Genomic DNA, 24,069 nt, shown 5'->3' on the forward strand with positions numbered 1-24,069 from the left:
ACATCTGTAGAGAGGAGTTTATACAAACAATTGATAAGAACAGTCTGAGCAAAATTAAAATGCATGACATGCATAGAGGGTCACTTGTTACACAAACCTCCTGAGGCATTTGATCCTCCTCCTAAGCTTTTATTGCTTGAAAGTGCACCAATAATGAAATACTTGCTTTTAAAATAGGTCATTTTTTTTAATTACTGTGTGCAAAAGCAATGGACCCGTCTGAAGAACTGGAAGGAATGTGACAGTCCTGCTATAAAATCTCACCTACTTCATTCACAGACACACTAAGAAGCTCTTTTCCACTGTTTTCTTTGCTCTGTGTTTTAACACACGAGCTCTGAGAATATAATTAAGTGGTCCTGTACCACCTTCCTCCCTGCTCCCTCCCCAAAAAAGATGCTGAACATGCAATCTATATTTCAAAAATGGGGGAACAGAGAAACAGACACCTTAAGAAATCTTCCCCAAGCACAGGGGAACCCTGTCAAAAAGCCACCAATAAAAACATGCTGTTTAAAAAAACGGCATACGTAAGACCTTCTAAATCATGACATGTCTTCAGTCAGTAAGATAGGTCACTGCTTGGTACAAATTAAAACAGTGCTTTTATTGGTATGCTTAAACACAAAACATAGGTAACACTAAAAAAAAAAGCATAAGATATATCTACTTCCTGATGTACCTAGCAGACAGTTCTCTTTTTCCCTCAGTCGTCACCTAGAAGGGACTGTCATCTTTCCCACAGAACTGTGTATCTAATAGCCCTTGTTTTAAGGTTTTCTAGCTGTGCTGATCTGTTCCCATGAAGTCTCAAAGCTGTGATGAACTGTTTTGGCTGTTCTTCCTAAAGCCCGACTGCCAAAGGAGCACAGTGTCTGTGCACCAATCACTACACAAGCACTGCACGACTTTAGAGCCTTCCAGGTGAAGTCCTGAAGGATGACAGCAGAAGTGAGAGCATGAACCTGGTTCTACTTGGATGCAAAAAAAGGAAGTTACAGGTTTCTCTGGGACACGTTGCCCTTCCAAGTCATTGAGGCTTAGAAGAACCACAAAGCTATCAAGAAAAAGCAAGTCAGAACGTAAAAAGATTTCTAATAAAGATTAATCTAATCCAAGTTTATTCTATAAATATTTTTTTTTTTTGTCAAAAGACAAACATTTATAGAAACTTAAAAGAAATACTCCTTTGAAAAACAAATGGAGCTAAGGAAAATTACAAAGTATTGGTTGTTTTCATTTAAATTGAACCTTGCAGAGTTACCCTGTGCTCAGTCCTGTCTGCAAACCCATGACAGCTCCCTCACTGCAATCACTCTCCTCCGTTGTTCTCTTTTGCTTCATGAGCAGTTTCCTTAATCACTTTTGTCTTCTACTTGGTAATGTCTATATTCTGGCTTCAGCTCCCATGTGTTTTTGTGGGTCCCCTTCACGTTGTAGATGCCTATTTCTCTTAGAATTTCTTTCAAGTATATCTGAAAGGAAACAAGACAACAAATTACAAAGACAGGCAACTGCCACAGTTCATACCTGATGTTCAGTCTTCCACCAAATTACGTTGACTTTGCTAACACAGATGACAGAGAAGACAAGGGGCAATAGGTACAAGCTGCACAATGAGAGATTTCATCTTGATGTAAGAGACATTTTTACAGTGGGAGCAGTCAGTTGCTGGGACAACCTCTCCAGGGCCATGGTTGAGTGCCCATCACTGGATGTTTTCCAGATTTGGTCGGAGGAGGTTCTCAGTGATCTCGTCCAGGCTCCCTTTTCCCACGAAGGGAAGGACCTGCTGATATTTCAAATTCTCTTCCATCCAGTGACCCTAAAAAACGGGACACTTGGAAAATCAAATGACTGAGACATACCCAACGTACCCAAAGTGTCAGACATGCAGTTGGTCTCAAAATCTGTGCACGGCTACATTTCCTGCTAAGTGACGAAGGCGTGGGGGTGCTGCTTTGCTTTCTGCTTCGGAAGCTTGCTGCCATGCCAGACGTTAATGGGGCAGATGGCAGATCTGCACGAGGAGCACTCCCGGAGGTGGCTGTCACACGGCTCTGTCACCACAGCCCTATGGACATGCTCCTGGCTCTTGCTCCCTGTGCAGTCACATCAATGCTACTGTCTCAACAAAGTAAGGCATTATAAAAGCCTATTTCAGGCCCTTGGCTTTTCTCAGCTCCATCTGACCTCTACATAAATGTGTCTTTCCTTGCACGGCTCCCTGTGACCTTCGCTATGAAATTCATGCAGCTTGCCTTAATGTGGCCACTGTGCCTTTTGGAAAGTTGCAGTTACCACACAGACCTTCCTGCTGGAGTTTCACAAGCCAAGCTAAAAGCTCCTGGCTTACAGTAGGAGAATCAGCTTCCTTACATTAGGATTTTCAGTACCTTTAAACCCGCTGTCATATTCTGATCCAACCAAAGCCTCAAGCTGTTGGTTTTCAGCTGTTTCGCAAAGCTTTCAGCATTTTATTTCTGCCTTGTTTTTAGGGAAGTGTTGAGTAGGTGCCAGAGAATTTCCTAATATATTCAAATATTAAGACTAGGCAGGGAAATTAGGGGAGAAAAAAAAAAGAAAGTAAAGCTACGACAACCAGTAGCACAAACTTTTACATAAGACAGCTCACAAATATTGCCCTCCTTTCCTCCTTGTAATAAACATCAATAATTTGTTGCATTTTTTAAAGAGCCATCTCCCTGCTTGCTTGTTTAAATATTTATCAGTGCTGACTTTGGAGGATCACCATGGCAACTGCAGGCCACAGTTTAAGAATCTCCACATTAAAATCACAACTGCTTTAGTCCGGATACTTCAATCCTCACTGAGTGCATATACTGATCGGGAGCTATGGGAACCCTGGTATATTCTGTAACTTCAGTTACACTAAGTGAAAATATCAACATCTTCCAAGTCATTAATGGCAAATATTTGTTGGTGACAGTAAAGAACTGCCTGATCTCTTCATAGAATCACAGAGTTGCTAAAGTTGGAAAAGACCACAAAGATCATCCAGCCCAACCATCAGCCCATCCCCACCATGCCCACTGACCACATCCCTCAGTGCCACATCCACTTGGTTCTTAAGCACCTCCAGGGACCTTCCTTACACTCTGTTCATTTTTTGCCAAATGAAAAAACTGAGAAATGAAAATTATTTGCAGTGACTAAAAAGAAAAGTTCTTTTTTTTTTTTTTTTTTTTTCAAGGAAGCTGTTGTTATTCTCTCTCCAGTTACACATAAAAATTTACAGAGCCCAAAATAGCCTGATCCCACATTAACAATGATACTTCATTGAAGGCTCACGTAGAAAAAACGATCCTTTAAAAAGATACCCCAAAGCAATGAGATTGCTTAAAAGATCACTTTGTCCACATTAGAAAGATGCCCACACCGGACTGCAGGCACAAACTAGCTCCTCAGGGTCTGCTGTTTGCCTGAGGCAGCTGTGCTTCTGCTCACTGCAGGGATGACTTCCTTCAGTTTTGGGGCACGCAGATGCAAAGCCCAGCAGGTGGCAGCAGGAGATCGGTGTGAGGCTCCTAACACACCTTCCCAATGCAACTTGATGTAGAGATGCTGTCACTGTTTGACAGTTGGGCCCATACAACAAATCTGCTCAATAAAACAGCAGTGAAAGTGCAAGCACTTTTCATGGAATCACAGAATCATAGAATGGCCTGGGTTGAAAAGGACGACACTGATCATCCAGTTGCAACCCCCTGCTATGTGCAGGGTCGCCAACCACCAGACCAGGCTGCCCAGAGCCACATCCAGCCTGGCCTTGAATGCCTCCAGGGATGGGGCATCCACAGCCTCCTTGGGCAACCCGTTCCAGTGAATATTTCTGTACACTGATGCTGCTACTGTGGAATGTTTTTGTTTTAAAGGTGATCAGAGCAGGTGGAAAAGCTATTTATGTGAGTGCATGTAGATGTGTATGCTTGCACATCCACTGCTTTGTTTCCTGTCATTGTGTATGCGTGTGTATTAGCTTTTGGTAGTGTCACCAACAGATACTTCAATAGATGGCAGCGTGGGTGGGAGAAATACGCTCAGATTCAAGGTTAAATTCTACCATGTGGACAGATTCATGAGAATTAAATACAAAATGCACCCAGTCACATGAAGCACAGCAAGACACAGTTACTGTGCTGAGAGACCCAACCTGCAGCGTGGGAGCTAGGTCCCAAGGTGGGAATGGGGAGAAGCACAACACGGTGAGCGAATTGCTGCTCCTTTGTGGCACTGCCTTTGGGTGATGTTTTGAACGATGTGATTCACAAAATCAATCACAGAATCATAAAGGCTGGAAAAAGCCTTAAGGTCATTGAGACCAACTGTCAACCTATCGCCACCATGCCCACCAAGCCATATCACTGAGTGCCACAACTACTTGCTTCTTGAAAATCTATCTCCTATCTCACCTAATACTGCCTGCTTCATGTCTCTGTGCCATTCCACCCAGTTAATAGAAGGTTACTTTTAATTTCACAGAATACAGAATGGCAAGGACTGGAAGGGACCTCATGGATCATAGATCTCCAACCCCCTTGCCACATGCAGGGCCACCAACCTCCCCATTTAGTATCAGACCAGGCTGCCCAGGGCCCCATCCAACCTGGCCTTGAACACCTCCAGGGACGGGGCATCCACAACCTCTCTGGGCAGCCTGTGCCAGCACCTCACCACTCTCTCTATAAAGAACTTCCCCCTGGCATCCAACCTCAATCTTCCCTCCCTCAGTTTAAAACCATTTCCCCTTGTCCTGCTGTTATCTACCCTTTCAAAGAGTTGATTCCCCTCCTGCTTATAGGCTCCATTTAGGTACTGAAAGGCTACAATGAGGTCACCTCACAGCCTCCAATTTCAGCTCATTTTCAGATGCAGTTCCCCAGGCAGTGCCACTTCTGCCTCAAACTTTCTAGACTTCCAAGAATTTCAGTTAGACAGAAAACTAAAACGGAACAAATTAACCCAATGTGATGAGTGAGATAACAGTTCTGCCACAAATAAGGGCAGTACAAGCCTGCAGCGACTGAGGTTTGAAACTATCTGCCATCTCTGCTCCGAGTGGAGGAACTAAAAGCAGAACTGAGAGAAACATTTTTGAAAAGCTGAAGGAGGCATTCACTTCCAAGCTCTAAAAACCTTTTTGAAACTGCAACAAAAAATAAAATCAAACCAGAATTAGCATAACCATTACTTAAAGCTGACTGCAGGAAAAAACTGTAATCAACCTACACTATTTTGAAAAGCTACGTTTCTGATTAGATGACTGGTTCCATTCCTTCCTGGTTCCAAATGCTCCAACTATTTGACTGCTCACACAAAAAGCGTGTTTCCTTCTCAGCCATTAAGCCCAAATGTGGAATTACAGCAATATTTCTAGGGAGCACTGCATATTTGCATGTGGGTAGGTGACAATGGATTTGTCTAATACTGCAAATTGTTACTTTTAATTAGGAAGAAAGCCAAATAAAACCAGGCTTCTCTAAAACAAGAGGAGTTTGCATCCAGAAATGACTTGCTTTGTGATTGCACAATCCCAAAATAAAGATGGCAGCAACTTCCTCTGAGAGATGCAATATATTCTGCAGCAAGGGTTCCATTTACTATTTACATTTACTACTGCATAAGAAAAATACCCTCATTTATTTATTATTTTCCTGGCAGAGACTTTGATTCCCTTAAGTGTATTTTACATATTATTAGTTAGAGTCCACTGGTTGGCAACCCTGCACGTAGCAGGGGGGTTGAAACTAGATGATCATTGTGGTTCTTTTCAACCCAGGCCATTCTATGATTCTAGAGATGTAGGCGCCCAGGAATTCATTTCAACAAGAGCTGCAGCAACCACAACATTTTTCCCTCACTTCTGAAAATAACCTCAGCATTTAGAAATCAGAGAAGAAATTACATATCCAGAAAATCTTAGACGCTATGACAGAAAATGAAGCAGTGAACACTCAGCAGAGATTAATTAACAGCCAACCTCTGTGCAGCATGTGTGCGCCTATTCAACCTGTTGGCATTTATGATTTTTCTTAGGAGGTCTGGCTGCTCTGTGAACAATTGGGTCACAGTGAGCACTGGGAACAGATACTTCATTTTCAGTGAAGAAATACAAGTTTCACATTGGAGGTTAAAGCCCTCAGCATTAGAGAAACCCGCGCACAGAGTGAAAACTGGCTGAGCAGCAGGCGATGATGGGTAGTGTTCTGAAATGGAACTGAATGCCATCAGCAACTCCTAACAGAAGTTTTTAAAGGGAACACAGTTGGGAAATCATCACAGCTTTACTTCTGAATTTATCAGTATATTGGCTATTCAGTGAAAGAAGAAAGGCACCAGGAAGAGGGTTTGATTCAGTTAGAGCATCCAAGCGTGAGGATGCAGTAAGGGCACCAACACCTAAGGCAAAAGTCCTCCAGGGAATTAAAAAATAGGGAAAAAAAAATAACAAGAAATCCCAATTCTTACAGTTTGAAACTGAGACTGCACAGTCCTCTTTGAGGAAATGGTCTAACAGCTGGCTGATCTCAGGAGCCCTCAGCTAATTAGGAGCAGAGGGGCTGCCACCCAGACCCTGCATACACAGACAGTGCATCGTGCTACGGGCAGAACACATTCAAGAGCATATATTTACAGCAGACACACATAGGGAGATTTACAAATTCATCATAAATGTAATAAAAGTATTCACCTGAGGTACTTTGCAAATACAGAATACAAAACTGCAAGAAACTTGTGTCAGAAGCACAGCTTTTGCAGGCTCCTTGGAGATGACGCAGAGCAACAGGTACATTCCAGAGGTAAACTGCATTGCAGGAAGATGATAACTTTTGTTCCCCCATGGCTTAAGTGGGAGTTGCAGAAGACTATTTCTAGCTGAAGTCATGTTAGATGGGATAAATCTCCTTCAGCTCACATTGAGAGTGATCAAGATAGTGACTGTCACGCCTATCTCTTATTAAGAAAAAAAAATTTCTTGCCACTGCTTTCATGCCTTTCTCCTACTCCTTCCTCCTTCTCCTTTTCCATCAGCTGCAAGCCTTCTATGCCACACAGATAAGGAGTTGAATCATTAGATAAATCAATGAAACAGCAGAAAGAGATACATGATCCAAGTAGTTTCTTCCAGGTTACTATAGTACTGTGAACCTACATGTATTTGAACTGGGAAACATCTTTGTGCAGTTTCTTGACTGAATGCACTGTGTACCTTATACTATACAAACCACTGGTACTGATCCACTTATCTTAACCATCAAATGAGCAAAACTGGTAAGCATTTCTATTCTCCCTCTACTCTTTTGCACAGAAGTATTTTTTTCTACTTTTCTATTTTTTTTCCAGCTATCACTGTTCCTTTTTCTGCTTTAGCTCTGTTAACTTTTGAAATTGTAGCTCCATTTGATCTTAAACACAATTAAGTTTCCCTAAGTCTTCTGAAAACTCAGCAGGGTTGTAGAGAGACATCAAAGTCAACAGTAAAAAACATCCAAAGTAGAAAAGATACCCTCATATCCACAGTGGAAAACAGGCAACAACAGATGCTACAAGCGCTGTTCAATGGAAGCCACTGATGAATAAAAGGACAGTTTCAAACTAAAGATCAGGAGCATGGGCAGGTGTTTGGAGCATGACTGTGGGTGAGACTAAGGTGATACAGATCATAGGAAAACAGATTTTGCTAGTCCTACCAAATAGCCACACAGCTTCTGCAAACACTTCTAATTTTATTGTGCTAGAACTTTATCTCCTCTGTGTGCCCACCTGCAATAAAGCCAGGAGACAGGAGACAAAAGAATCAGCTATACAATTTCCTGACCTGCCATCCCATTTCCTCAAGAGCTACAGCAGCATTTGGTAAGCAAGCAAAAATTACCCATTCTGTCTGTTGCAGTATCCCCTCACTGTATCCTGGTCTATAAGGAAAGCTTGAAGAGTAGAAGAAGGGAAAGAACTGCAAAGTTTGTGTTGACAGAGAAAGGAGCTGGCAAACACTGAAGATTAGCACAACCACCACGTGAGTGTAGGTCTTCATGCTTTTCTTGTTTGTGTATCCAAAGAAGTCTTTAAGAAAATCAAAACAGACACTCGAACCCTCTCTACTCTAAGATTTCTTCTATTTGTAAAGGAAACTAAGAGCTTTTGCAGGTGCTGACATAATGCTCAAGTTCCTAGCATGAACTACTTAGAGAAATAACATTCACAGAAGACACGGAAGCATTACAGAATTTGGTTTCTAGTATTGAAGAGAACCTAAATAAACAAGAGATCATGTAAGTTACTCAAGCCACCTCTCTCAAAAGTTTACTCACTGCAATGCTTTGTATCCTATGCAGTTCAATAAGGGCGCACTTAAAAGCTGCTGATTTCCATTAGTTGCAAAAAAAACCACTAAGAGATTTGTTTCAAATGCATACAGTGTGCATTAAACTATTTTCTGGATATGGAAAGTAAACATAATGTTAACTACTGAAAATGCTTATATTAGAAGACTACTAGTACATACCACTGGCTGTTTGGTTATGTCCACCAGGTCTTTAATGTTGTAATACTGATGTTTCTCAAAGGCTGAAAAGAGCATGTCCAATACTTGTTGTTTATCAGCTCGAGCCCGTTTTCCATCTTCTTTCTTTTTCTTTTCATATTCAATCTATTAATGAGATGCAAAACATTTTAAATACATTCATATGTAAAGCCATGTGATTCTCAGCACTGAATATTAAGACACCAAAATCTCTATATAATAATAAAACACTGTTCAGTGCTTTTTATCTGAAAATTTTTCTTTTGAGCACTCAAATATTCCTCTATGAACATAAACTAAGCACTATGTCCTTGCACAGCGAGCTTTTCAGATATGTATCTCTGCTTTAAAAACAAACAAACAAACCAAAACACCAGAAGCAAAGCCTGCATGATGTGCCCAAACCTGGAGGGAGAATTAATATTAGTACAAGCATTCAAACTGAGCTAGTACTTTTGTTCCACCTCTGTTGATATAATAACAATAAACAACCTTCAAATTGCCATGCTCATGAAAATCCACAGAGCAACACAGCTGCACCATGACCACAGAAATCACCTGCTCTAGGCATGCTTAGCTGCTCTTTGGACATTGCCTCATCCGTTCCGGAAATGGCACTCGAGACAATTACTCCACAAACAGGAAAACAGAATTCTGAGTAACATGAACGAACTTACTGTTGTCTGAAACAAAAACTCTAAGCAAGTACAGGCCCTCATCATCACGTATCATCCTATTTTAGGATATATATTAAACATGTTTAATTGTTACAATCTATGCAAGTTAGCCATATATTTTTGCAGAAACTTTTATCCAACCACTAAAAATGCTTTTTGTGTTTCACCAACTTCATCGTCAGAAGCAAGACTTGCACAAACCAGCATACATCAAAGCAATAACAGACACTACTGAGCACCAATGGCAGAATTTGCCCATAATTACCCCATTCACCCTCAAAAACATCCTCAATAGCAGAAAGCCATCAAACTCCCCAGAATAGTACTGCATTTCACATGATCAGTAGGTGCTTTCAAGCAAAGTCTATGAAAAGCAGCATGACACAGCAGAACAGAACTTGTGCACTGGATAAAGACCTGGTTGCCTGTGGGATAATTTCATACAAGTGGCATCTCTCCTCTGATGTCTCAAACCTGATCCTGAAGGAAGATGTTCAGAGAAGAAGCCTACAGATGAAAATTCACAGTTCTACTGGAGACTGAAAATCATCTTTTTGACGGGAGATATTAATTTCATTCCACATTTTTCCTGTACTTCATTGCCAGCTAACTCCCTTCTTCTTTCTGATTGATAATAGGCTGTCTCTTGCTATCTGTCTCGAAGAGGCTAAAGCCTGTTACTACTTTTGCCCTTGTTCACAGGCCTCTGGACAGAGACACCTTTCCCTTTCAAATTCTGAAACAGACTTCATTACCAAATGAATGTAGAGCAATTGCTTCCAATCCCTAACTTGAAGGTTGTTCCTTCAGCTAAAAACCTGGAGGGAAGCTTAGGCATTCAAATACTTGACTGTTTTTCCAAGTATATATTAATGCTATAAAAGATACAGCCTATCTAATTCAATTAATTTTCGTCCACTGATACATTTTGGTGCAATTATTTAAATCTTGAGTCTCTGTATTTCAAAAAAAAACAAAAAAGAACACAAGTCCTACAAAACAGCAATAGCTTTGTAATGGTAGTAAACTGTAACAACAAGTAGAACAGCTTTATGTACATCATCTTGGTTGCTGTGATCTGGAACAGGACTGCTACACAGCACAGAAACTAGACTACAACATAAATGTAGGACATTGCCCCTGCTACAAGTAACAGTTTGTCAAAATATTTGCTGCTTTTAAAAGTCCAGCAGACTAATCATTAGGGTTGCCTGTTGACCTTGGAAAGATTTCAATTGTAAGCTTTGGAAACTCCATCATGGATTCAATTTCTTTTTTCTCTTGGCACAGTCTCACAATACTGCAAAACTACCAAAACAAGATACAGCCAGGATCCATTAATATAGTAGAAAATAACTACATAGCTTATAGAATGACAATGTTCTTCTGGCTGTAAGGCTAAAATCTTTTCCAGGGATGTACTCAGAGTTATCTGCCTTGCAGCTCCGCTAGCAAAACAGCTGGCCAATTCTCTGCTGGTATATTTATATGGAATTTGGAGGGGCAGGGAAAATCTAATTCGTCTAGAAGTCTGCAGTGAGTCCAGTGAAGGGATACCAAAATGGGAAAGGGCCTGAATCACCTCTCCCATGAGGAGAGATGAGAGAGCTAGGACTGCTCGGCTGGAGAAGAGGAGGCTCAGGGGGATCTCATCAGTGTCCATAAATCCCTGAGGGAAAGTGTGAGAGGCTGCAGCCAGGCTCTGTCAGTGGTGACCAGCACCAGGACCAGAGGCCATGGGCACAAACTGGAGCAGAGGAGGTTCCCTCTGAACACCAGGAGCCCTTCTGTGCTGTGCAGTGACGGAGCACTGGCACGGGCTGCACAGAGGCTGTGGGGTCTCCTCCCTGGGGATCTCCCAGAGCCACGTGGACGTGGCCCTGGGCACCCTGCTCTGGGTGTCCCTGCTGGGGCAGGGGATGGAGCAGAGGGACCCAGAGAGCCCTGCCAGCCTCAACTGTGCTAGAATTCTATGAGCCTACTATGGCCTACAGCACTTCTCCAAGTTCTGCTAGTGAGCATGAAGAGTAGAAAGTAGGAGGAGACTTGTCTTTGGTTGCATGAAACATAGGATAAAACACAACATAGGTGAGACTGCTGGCCCTTTCTGCTACCTGCAAGATAAACAGCACACTAAACTGACAGATTGATTGCCAAAACGTTCACACATCTTATCTTTGACATCTCTGACAGTGGTCAGCTTTTAATGTACATTTGGCTCATGTCAGCACTTCATAAGATACATGATGATATATGAAATATTTTTCCTGTCAGAGTAATCATCTCCCCACAGGAAGCATCTATGAATTATGCAGCTACCACTGTCAAGTCCTAACTCAGTGCATAACCATAGGGACTTGCCACTGTAAGTTGTGCATACTGAGGAAAATGAGATATGCATGCTTTAAGACATGCATTTGGGATTTATTGCAGTATGACAGTCATCCCTTTGGTCTTAAATACATTAATATGTGACATCCCAGACTACAGTCTAGTTCATACTTCATTCTAACATCAAAAAGTAGCTGTAATGATCAGAATTCCATTAAACTGTCTGGTTAAGAGACTGTATTTACATCTACAAGTACAATTTTGGTTTCTATTTTCTAGTATTATTTGTATTAAAAATCTTTGCTTTGTAAGCTGGAGAAAGCTGATGGAAACAACCCACTGTCATAAGTAATGAAATTGGAAGTGCTTCTTACTGAGTAAGATCACCACAAAGTGTGGCAGTATCATCTTTACATGGAAAGACACCAAGGTAGAGACAGTACCACGTTATACTAGGTTTTAAGAAGAAAACGAGTAAACAGCAACCCAAATATTACCAAAAACAAGCAAATGTAGTTGTGCACATCAGATATTTTTTGTTCTTTGACTGAAAACTGTTTCAGATTTTTTTCCCTTTGGTAGTTCACAGTCAAGCACAGGAATCGTCCTGTAGGATTTATCGTATGTTTCCTTCAACATAAAAGGAAAGAAGGAACTGCACTTTTACTGGGTCTTCTTCAAAGATCCAGCTTTCTTGAGCCTGACTTTTCAGCCTTCTCTGACTAGGGATTCAAAACATTTTCTAGTTTTTCTGTGCAGCTGCTGGCATTGGCAAACAACGCTGCACTGTGTTGTCCATAGAGCACTACTACATTTAAGACACTGGCGTATGCCAACATTACTAACATTTTCAATGCATGCAGAGTAATCTATTACAAGAGGAAGAGAAGAATTATCCAGCTTTCAATTTGTTGCCAGACAAGCTTCTGATACATCAGAGGTCAAGTCCAGAGAAATGGTACGAGAGATGAAGGCATTTTTATTTTCAATGCTTGACTGAGTTCTAGTTTCCTGTATAACACCTGAGGTCACTTTCCAGTGTAAAGGCCTTTGTACTTGGTTTTGGGGATAGTAACTTCTCTCTGAGTTAAAAGTACAACAGCTGAAAGATGTGGTGTGAAAGATTACAGACTGCATGGCTCTGTTACAGAAGCAGCTATTATGTCTGCTCTTCCCAACCCTTCAGTGATTTTCTACCTCCCCAGAAACAAAAATAAAAGGAACACAAAGAATAAAAACACAAAGAATAAAAAGAATCAAGCTGCAACCTCCTCAAGTAGGAAGGTCAAGCTGAAGTGATGGAAGAAAACAATCCCATCTTTTTCTGGTTTCTGGCTTGTTTTTAAGGACCAAGAACAAGAGCTGGGCATTGAGGTTGTTCATCCTGTACGTGGTAGGGCTGCAGGAATAATGAGTAAATAACATGGAGTGATAAGGAAAGATACGGTGACTTTCAAAACCATCTCTAAAAATAATGAAAAAAGTCACAGTACCATTTGCGCCTCTTCAAATGAAGTATAGTGAAAATGTGCTCAGCTACAACTCTCTCCATGTGGAGAAAAAAAACAACATTACTTTTAAAATTGATGTTTCCTACACAAAGGAAAAAAGTAACAGGAAGGAAATTCTCAAAACTGCCTTTACTGATGCAAGGCCTCTGACAGGGTCATTTCGTGACTAGGAATTAAATACTAACGTGACTAAAAGTCTTCCTATAGAATCGCATTAAGTGGTATTTTAAACTGAACGATCTGTTTTTGCTGTAAATTGTACTGCTCGGCATTCCTCTTTCTCCATTATTTTTGTGACTCAGCAACTCTTCCCCAGTAGGAATTTTTATTTTACGGCCTCCTGATTCTCCAAAGCAAACCGAGTGGAAGTGTTTGGTTTCCCTATAAAAATACAAAGTGAATATTCGAAAATATTCTAAAAGTCTTCATTCATTAATGTATAAAACCTACTCACATACAAAACTGATGATCTAACTCTCCCTTTGCTGAAAACAAGTTATTTGCAAGGTGTCTCAGCTGCCTGTGTTTTAATTAGCAACACTCCAGCATTACCTCCAGCTTCAGCAACAGCCACCACTGTTGTTTAGAAACACTGAGCACATTGTGAAGTGTGTTTAAAAGAAAACCACATTGTTTCAGCTGCCATTTTCTTCTTTCGCCTTGTGAATACACTGTTTATAGCAAGTTACAATGCATTCTTTCATTTTTTCCCCTTCTATTTTCTTTGCTAACAAGATGTTTAAAGAAATAGACTTAAAACACTTTCTGAGAGCCATATGACAGAATATACGTACATTGGAAACTAATTAGATTTATTTAAAACTGTGTAGTTTTCAAATTTGAAGAGCATTGAAATATGATTTGATTTCAAGGACGGATCATTTTAGAACAAGCTGCCAAATGTAGAAGTTGTTAGTTTATCCCTGCAAGACTTCATACAGGAATCAATTTCTCTTTGTTTATCATCACAGTATGTTGCTCAACTTGCTGAAAAGCTGCCAAAATTGCCTTCTTGAAGGTATAATTAGTAGGAGAGCAAAGTATTACACCTCTTTGTTAGACAGACAATGTAAAAATGATAGATAAGGCATTATAAAGCAAAACTAAATTTAAAGTTTCATCTGAAGATGTTAGAAATATGTTTTAAAAGGTCTTATATCCTTTTTACTGTTATTACTCTTTTTTTTATCTAACAAATTGCTTGATAATCAACAAAACAATTCCGGTGCGTTGCTCTATTGACTGAAAAACAGAGATTTTAGTCCTATGCCAAGCAATGGAAACCATACTATGCAATACAGAAGTGGAGCTCAGCTGGTCAAATGCAAAGCTTCCCTTCTTAAATCTGTGTCTATTAATCTAACTATGAGCTCACTACATGGCTCCAGACAGCCACCACTGTCAACAAAATATTCCACAGACTGAACGAGGTGAAAAACAGGCCAGCATGTTCAAGTAGTGCTTTTGCATGCATGCATGAGTAATTGGAAGCCCTGCTGCTCACCCATTTACTCTTATTTTGCTGATGTCTTCTCACAAGTCTCTATTCTGTCCATGAGTTGCCAGTCATGCATGCATGACTGCCTCTTCCATGCATCACTTTCAATGGATGTGAGTGCATGCGACAGTACCAAGACCAATTACAAGATGAAACAATGGTCTTGGGAAGTAATAAAATACCCCAGAGGCAGAAGTCATTTTGTTTCCAGGAAGTTTTTGCAGTTGCCCTGAGGGCCAGTTCAAGGCTTACAAGCAGTTCTGCCTGTTTATGTAGGATGGAGATGAATGGAAATGTTGGGAATATATGAGCAAGGACTTAATCCTACCTTTTTAAGATTCTCCTCCACCTACTCCTGATGATTACTAAGTAAGAAGCATTGTTTTTAGCATCTGTTTTCAAGAATCTGACATAAATGTCATTTGTTATTCTAAATACTGCCTTGGAAAGGAAACAATTATACCTAGCTAGCTAGCTATCAACATTTATCCATACCTACGTGCAAAGTAAATCCACAGTATCGATCGCTAAGCTGGGAAAAAAGACTCAGAAAGCTTTTCTATCTCTTGGAATACGAATACCAACCTCCAAAGTAAGAGAAAAGGTGAACAGGGAGTTCTCAAAGAAAACTCTTCTCACTTTGTGTTTAAAAAATGACTCCGTACTTCAGAACAGCAAAAGGATAAAATCAATTATTTTGTTCTTGCAAGGTCATAAATACTCTATTTTACACTAACTATATTTAAAATAATTATGTCTGTTGCATGTATAATGACTGACATATTATCCAGTTTTTGCTGAAAGAAGTGATCTGAAAGTGATGGAGGGATGACCCAGCAGGGCCTAGAGAACTTTTCTGCTGTAGTATGAACAATAATTAAGTCACAGAAAGATTCCAGCAGCTGCAAGAACATTAATATTGCAACCGTGTAGACATAAGCACCACTTGTAGATACAGAGAAAATGAAGGTCCCTTCCTCAGAGAAGAAAAGCTAAGCTGTAATCATGGCATATATTCTAATGGAATAGCAAATTCTTCTAGGGAAAAGGTAGATGTATTTATTTTGCAGAAAAAGCAATCACTTACTAAAGACAGAACTGGTAGTCAAACAAGCTGTCACTATTTCCCCTCTACAGGTAATTTTTCTCCTTCTTCCTTCCATCTGTATGTTCATTTAGGAGCAGTCATATCTATGTCCCACAATATCCTATCACTTCTCCCTTCAGGAAGTTTTATCCTTTCTTATTTCAGTAGGTGTTCATTCATTCCTCATAAACTCCCAAGAAGACGACTGAGTTACAATTAGTACACAAGAAAACCATAACTTTTTTAAGAGGCCTTGTGAAATCCTGGTTATATTGCTCAAACCTTACACAAGACTATACTCATATGAAACTGCAATTACATAGCAGGATATAACAGTGTGACTATTTTGATTAAATGTCATTCCCCTAACTGAAATAGTTATATCGCTACGATCATCTATCTATAGATCAGACTTTCAACAGTAACTACTACAGAACAGTCCCATGAGGGAGAGAAATGATTATTTTGGGTTCTGTAGAAATAGACATTTCAGAATAATGCTTAAATATCAGCCAGTATATTGTCATTTGTTTTATGTAAATAAAATCTTAATAAAAAGTGTAAAAGTTTAAGTGACTAACACACTGACTCACTTTTAGCGTGACTTAACATTCCTCACATTCAACAGTAACAGTGATTATATATGCATACATACAAATTACTCAAAGAGGATCTTTAAGGAAAAGGACATTATAGTTTGTATGTACATCAACTGATCTGGAACAGCAGCGTGGGTGTAATATTGACAAAGCTAATGATGCAAATAACACGTACTATGAAGGTATGAAACTGTGAAAAATTACCAGCTGTTATTCTTTCCTACTCAGTTCCAGCAAAGGACTAGAAAATAAAGATTCATTTCATGTCTTTTTTACCCACCTCCATGTGGTATTTTATTTGTCTCAAAGGAGTGTTTTATTGCACTAAGACAGAATTGCTTTTTATCCCCAAACTTTGTATTTCAAAAAAAGACTAGAGGAAGAACACAATCAAGACATTAGAGAAGGTTTGGGTAAAGGCAGTTTGCCTTCTAGCAGGTAACATGAGAAGGTAAGAATGGGCAGACCTTAATCCCAAAGGTGATGTGGCTCTTGAGGCAGAAGGAAGATTCCCAGAAGAAAAACCTTGGGAGAAACAACATAACGTGGAAGATTTCCAAACACTGTGTCCTGCTGTGAGCAACAGGGCTACAGAAAGACTGGAGTGATGACAGCAGCACTGCAATTGTGGAGCCTGGAGCCTGCTTAGGAGAAAAAGTGAAAGTATTCAAAGCTACTTACATTATATTGATGATTAGCCACAGGTTTATAATTAGTGGTTACTGCTTTGTCCAGTTGCTGTGATAACCTTACAGGTTTAGAAGATTCCTCAATTTGAAATCTTTAAAAGAAAAAAAAAATAGAATTAATAAAAACTCTGCACAAGCACACAAGCAAAATGAATTATAAAAATCTGTAAGGATGAACCATCTCTTATCAGAGGTGAGCTGCAAGCAAATAATTCACTCTTTTGAACCTTTTCCTGCTCTTTTTGCTTGAGGAAAGCAAGGACATTAGATGTTACTGAAGATAGTGAAGTACTGAAAACCAAGCAACTGTGAAGGGATGATACTAAAAGTTCTGTCTGAACAGAGACTTCAAAAGTCTGACACGTGTAATAAAAGCCCTTGCTTTTAAAAATGATCAAAATCAATGGAAACGAATGTCAAATTTCCCAGCTTACTCAACTGAGGGCTGGAAAAGCTTTTAATTTACTTCTATCAATACTCAGACAACAGTGAAAATGACCTTCTCTTAGACATTTTAATGTAAAAATGAAGATTTCTTTTGCCATAATAGAGCATCAAAGCACAAATAACCATTCAAAGTGTACTTTTAAAGACACGAAGACAAAGAAATCCACACAGGTTCAAACCAATGCACAATCATGTCTCAAAGAAACCGCTGACAAATGGTGACCTTGAGTATGGCTTGGGAAAGATTAGAAGAGTGCAGAGGTTTAATATACTTTGTTAAGTTCATCTCTAGGTACAGTAAATAGGAAATAAAATCAATCTTCCTTCATATATAGCTGGTACTGCTGAACTGTGTAGTTTTGTCCCATATGTATGTAGATATGTATCTGCCTGTTTCCTTTTGAATCTTTGCAAACATGTCATTTGTTCTATAGTTTTATTATCCTTAAGTACAATACAGTGCCTTGTATTCTACATTTCTAAATCAGAAGGTACATTGATGCCTTCTGTCCAAATGAAGAGTGTCTTCTTCTTAGCTTGAAAGTAAATCAAACTGAAGTTAAATGAGTGGTGAACATTTTTTACCACCATTCTAGCTCATAAAGGTAGAAGTTTTTATCACAGGAGCTTGTCTTCTGGCCTTCAATCTAATTAAACAATTTTAAAGATTTTAGTGATCTCATTACCAAAGGTCTCCTAAACATTTAACTTCCACAAAGAGGAACAGACACTACAGGAAAGCTAAACGCCTATATTTTCTCCAAATCTTCTCCTCATTTTTATTTTTTAATATAAACTTGGCTATATAGTGTGGCTTTATTCTTTGTTCTTACTTCAGGAAAACAGCCAAAGAATATCAGCCCTTCTGTAATTACATGACAGAATACTGCAAATATGGCTTGAACACATTTTCTCGGAAGAAAATGCTTTATAATGGTAGCATCAACCCCCCTCTAAATTCTTAATAAATTAGATATTTAAGCATGAAAATAATTGATAACTCTTTAGCCTAGAACCTGTGATGAACTTCATACTGCTGAATGCTAAAGGGCTCCTCCAGTTCTGGCATTTTAAAATTACAGCACAGGAAATTTCATCACTCATTTCAGTGCAGCTTCCATAAATTAATCTTTGCTCTCCTTCTCTTTGCACAGGAGAATTCCAGCAATTTCTTTCTTGACATTTTCCACTCCAAACTATTTGCTAGGCATAGTATTCATTTCTGTGTTTTTATTTTAACTTGCCAACTGCTGGTTTTTAGAAGAATAGAAAACCGTAGTGTACAACTACTGCATTTCTCAGAGAATTCCAAAGACTGATGGCAGTGGAGGTACACATAACATGTGCAGCTCCCCAGAACGCAATACACAAAGCAAACAAAAACATTCTGCATGCTTAGGAAACAGGCTGAAATCCTACAATGTAAAAATGGAAATCTGAGTCTGTGAAATGACAGAAAAGTTCTGAAAGATCTACAAGGGTCTGGGGAGACCTCATCATGGCCTTCTAGTACTTGAAGGGAGTGCATAAACAAGAGGGGGAATGGTTGTTTATGAGGGTGGGCATTGATAGAATAAGGGGGAATGGTTTTAAACTGAGACAGGGGAGGTTCAGGTTAGATATGAGGAGGAAGTTTTTCACACAGAGGGTGGTGACGCACTGGAACAGGTTGCCCAAGGAGGCTGTGGATGCCCCATGCCTGGAGGCATTCAAGGCCAGGCTGGATGTGGCTCTGGGCAGCCTGGTCTGCTGGTTGGCAACCCTGCACATAGCAGGGGGTTGAAACTGGATGAGCATTGTGGTCCTTTTCAACCCAGGCCATTCTGTGATTCTACATGTACCAACTAACAAATGTTTCAGCTACAAAAGTTTGTGTCTCAGATGGAAATTTCAGACATATCAGTGTTGTACTTCAAAATCTCTTCTACTTGTGCCAGTGGTTTGCAAATTATAATCTATAGATCTCATCTATAGAAAACTGCCTAACGGTACAGTGCTGACTTTTCTTCCTGTTCCTAGCTGATCAAGCGCTGTAGTGAGAAGTACAAATACATGACACCCCCAGCACTGCTTTTTAACGCAAGCAAACACAGCAGTTGCAACACGTCCGTATGGAAATTTAAATGGGAAGCACAGTGACTCATGAGGCAAACCTTTTTATTAATATGTATTTATTCAATGCATGCATCCTGCACTTCTCCCTAATGGCTGCCCTTCTCACTCCTTTTCTGAAGTGTTCAGAATCTCCTGCAGAATGACAGTCTATGATTGCCATTCTTCTGCCAGATTTCCAGGCTCTACACGGTCCCAAATTACCAAACTGTTCATGTACTGAAGCACTGAAATTTGCTTAGTGCATAGCAAGGTTAAAACAAATACCCTGCAATCACTTTATCAAGGTAATTTGTTCATAAAGACACTATTTGCAGTGAAAGTATAATGGGGCCGTGATGGTGGAAGAGGGCGGAAGAGGTTCAAAATCCTGCCATCATTTTCCCATATTCATAAAGTAGTATGTCTGGGTAAATACATTCGACTTCTCTAATTTGTCTAGCTGTTGATTGAAAAAAAATTAATGAAACGTATATATTTATGTATTCTAATAATTACACACTACAAATTTGTAACAAAGGCTGTGAATTAGACATTATATTCATCTTTTAGACTGAAGTTTTCATGTTAGAGATACCACTTTAAAGTGCTCATTTCCTAAAAAGAAATTAAAAAGCAGTATTAAATGAAAAATATTACAACGCATTTTAGACTGGCTGTTCTCAGAGTGGATCTGCTGAATTTTAATTGAAACTGTCGGTAGGAATAATTAAAAAAAAAAAATCAATAGGCATTCTGAGTCACTGGTGACCTTGATTTAAGAGAGCAGTCAGTGGCTTTTTACCTAGTACTCTTTATTACAATTTGCATGTGCGTGACAGTTAAAAGCCTTATCCAAAGATTTAAACTTTCCACATGGCTTCTGTTGAAATAGCAAACACTCATGCTGATACCTGGAGTAAAAAAAATAAAGAGAATGCAGATTTTTTTTTCCAAAACTGCCAGTAAATTAATGACAGATCAGCCACCAGCTTGCATACTGTAGTTTTCTCTTCTACCCCCAAGGATCAAATATAGCTCTTCTGCCCTGAAATACAGCATGTAACCAGCATGGCATCAAATTCACCACAGTTATTTCCCAGTAAAATACATTTTATTCTGCAACTCTGATTTGTCATTGTGACCAGAGTTGAATAAGGGAAAAAATATTCAAGCAGGTTGGAAATAACTGTATAGGACTTGTCAACATGCAGCAGACTCATAAGGGGAGACAGATGAAGGCAATATGTATATTTGGATGAGATGCTCATTGGCTTTTAAATTCATGGATCTCTCAGCAACAAGAAAATAAAACAAAGGTAAACCTTAAAATAAACCTTTAGAATAGATGATTTCCTCTGATTAATCTTCTGCCACAAAACAAATGTTTCAGAGATTAGAAGCAGGTATTAATCAGAAGTGTTGATCGAGCTTCAGCTCTTGACATTTCTAAAGAAATTATTGTAAGGCTGAGACAGAACAGTTTCAAAAAGTTTTCATGCTTGATTTTATTTACACAGGGTTCTAGCAAGACAGGATCCAATACCACTGCTGTCCAAAAAGAGAGGTTGCTCAAGGTTAGTCTGCATCTCCCTCTGCAACCTCATGTGACAGATGAACTTCAGAAGTGCATGACCGCTGCTCAAAGCTTTGGACAGGTGAGAAACAAACAGCTCTGGCTCTGCACAACTGTGCACCTTTTTTATTTTTTTAATACATGAAAACGGCAACAAAGTTTTCTTCTTTGCCTTTTGATAGAATCATAGAAACCATAGAGTTGGAAGGAACCTCTAAAGCCCATCTAGTCCAGCTCCCCTGCAATGAACAGGGACATGCACAGCTACATCACGTTACCAGGGCCTGATCCAGTCTTGTCTTGAATGTCCCCAGGAATGGGGCATCAACCACAACTCCAGGCAACCTGTTCTAGTGCCTCACCACCCCCACTGTAAAAGACTTTTTCCTTAGATCTAACCTAAATCTACTCTATTTAAGCTTGAAACCACTTCCCCTTGCCCTATCACAACAGACCCCGCTAAAGAGCCTGTACCTTTCTTTCCTGTAGCTTCCCTTCAAGCACTGAAAGGTCCCTCTCAAGTCTCCCTGGACACTTCCCCTGTCCATGCTGAGCAGCCCCAGCTCTCTCAGCCCATCCTTGTAGGAGAGGTGTTTCATCCCTTGGATCATTTTTGTGGCCCTCTCTGGATATGCTCTATGAAGTCTGTGCCGAGGACTCCACATCTGGACGCAGTACTCCAGGTGAGGCCTCACAGCACAGAGCAGAGGGGCAGGATCACTTCCCTTGCCCTACTGGCCACACTGCTTTGGATGCAGCCCAGGCTTTCTGGTCTGTGAGGGCACCTTGCTGGCTCATGTCCACCAGTACTCTCAGGTCTTTTTCAGCAGGGCTGGGCTCTATCCCTTCCTTCCCCAGCTTGCATTGCATTAATATTTTTTTTGTTTTTTTGCTAAGTACAGAGATGTCCTAGAAAATCACATCCAAATCAAGCTAAGAAATTAAATAATATATGTAACAAAATGGGTTCCCGCCTACTTGTCTGCATTTAATTGAACCATATTTTGTTTAGGTTTGGGCAGTGCCTTTTCTGACTTCTTTCAAGTAGAAGCATTAATTACACAACAACTGAGTTGATGAAAGGCAAGAGACAGGTATTCCTAAGAGATGCTGAAACATCTCATCGAATCATAGAACATCACAAATTGGAAGGGATCACGAGTCCAACTCCCAACTACAAACAACAGCACCCAAAAATCAGACCCTGTGTCTGAGAGTGTTGTGTAGATGCTCCTTGAACTCCAGCAGCTCATGCTGTGCCCACTGCCCTGGGCAGGCTGTTCCATGCCCACCGCCCTCTGGTGCAGACCCTGTCCCCAGCCCCCAGCTGCCCTCCCCTGTCACAGCTCCATGCCATTCCCTCAGACCCTGTCGCTGTCACACAGCAGAGCTCAGCGCTGTCCCTCCATTCCCTGTGAGGAGCTGCAGCCGCCATCGGCCCGCCCCTCAGCTCCTCTGCTCTAGGCTCAGCACACCAAGAAATCTCAACCATTCCTTGTAAGTCTTGCCCTCCAGACCCTTCACCATTTTCTTAAGGTTTTATAGTTCCATGAAGATTCCATGAAGATCACAGGAACTCATCACCCTGTGGGTCACATCCCACTGTAACAATCCCATGGCACTGCCCAACCACAGCAGAACAACTTCATTTGTAAAAACACACATTAACTAATCAGAGAGACGACAGCCTGTCAACGACCCAAAGCTACCTGTCATATAGTCTGAAACATAAGAATTAGCAACATGCCACTGACATGTAGAACCACTGACTGTTCTCTTTCAGACACTGAACGTTACCCTAGCACACACCAAGTCCATATACGGTGAGCCCAACCCTGCTCGTAAGGACAAGGACAAATTCTGAATAGAAATGGCATTACAAAGTACATTTGTCAGCCTTCATGAAGAAAATACTTCAGATTATTAGTATAGTATACGATTTGTAATTGCTTTTAAGCCCTGAAATCTTGGCATTTCAAGAAAAGTACCTCAATTATTTTACGTTCAGGAAACCTATTAGGCTTTTCTGAAGTTGATATCTTCAACTGTGTATGCTGAAGGTTGAGCAATGAATCATTTGAAAGTATTTTCAGGCCTAATACTGAGACAAGCATCACAGCCATAAATGAAGACTCTCAGTTCCTCATATTTTTCCCCAGTACAGAATACGAGATGATATGAACAGCAATTCAGCAATAAGTAACAATTTCTTATTACAGAATCACCACGGAAAAGACTTTCAAGATCACCCAGTCCAACCATCAACATCATTATGTGATTTTTTGTTTGACAAGATGGGAATAACTGATGAATAAACTCTCATTTTTCCCTCTGAGTTTAGTATCACAAAGTATTTAAATCCTTTTGGGCCAAGGTTGTGACAGTAAGTGATGCAAAGATAAAGTAAGACAGACTTCAGCATTTTAGGAGTGATACAATTGAATATCTTTCCTTTAGCATTAGATGCTTAACATTAGCCACTTTACATGATGCTCTAATGGAATCAGTGTGAAGAAAATTACAAGGTCTGCTTGACGTCACGGATATTTTTGATCAAGCTCACACGTGTCTAACAGACTCTTCTGGAGGATGCTGACGAAGTTTGGCCCTGGTGGTTGCTGGTCCATACTGTGGACATGGTGTAAATGTGCCATCCTTTTTAGCCCAGAGGAATGCCTTATGCAATGCGACTGTTAACAAAGGTTATAAGGGGCTGCTATCACCAGCTGTTGTTTTTTTTTTTCCTTCTTCTTTTTCTTCTCTTTACTTGCTCTGGGATAAGAAGGACCCTTTCCAGATGCTTTCTTCTTCCACATGCCCTCACATGGATCACTCAGCTCTGTGGAACACTCTGCATGCCCCCTGCCCACCCTGGAGGCTTGGTTCAAGCCAGCAAAGGTAAAAAGTCAGGCACACCATGCCTCAGCAGGACTGCCTGTTGCAGCCCGTCGTACTTACTGCAAAGAAATGAACACTTGCTTATTACAACTCACCTCTGCTGAAAGCACAGAGAAGTTT

General features: G+C 40.2%; 1 protein-coding gene across 1 annotated transcript in view; it reads right to left on the reverse strand.

Annotated features, from left to right (window-relative positions):
• Positions 1 to 1,355: 1,355 nt before the first annotated feature.
• Positions 1,356 to 24,069, reverse strand: part of GTF2F2 (general transcription factor IIF subunit 2) — a gene marked incomplete at both ends in the record, with an annotated part of 89,928 nt that continues 67,214 nt past the window's right edge. Inside the window, 3 exons of the mRNA XM_079542650.1 lie at positions 1,356 to 1,475; positions 8,528 to 8,671; positions 16,930 to 17,029. Coding sequence (XP_079398776.1) covers positions 1,356 to 1,475; positions 8,528 to 8,671; positions 16,930 to 17,029 — 364 coding nt within the window. The remainder of the gene's footprint in view (positions 1,476 to 8,527; positions 8,672 to 16,929; positions 17,030 to 24,069) is intronic.

This window comes from Tetrao urogallus, assembly GCF_951394365.1.
Source record: "Tetrao urogallus genome assembly, chromosome: 1".
NCBI classification, from domain to species: Eukaryota; Metazoa; Chordata; class Aves; order Galliformes; family Phasianidae; genus Tetrao; species Tetrao urogallus.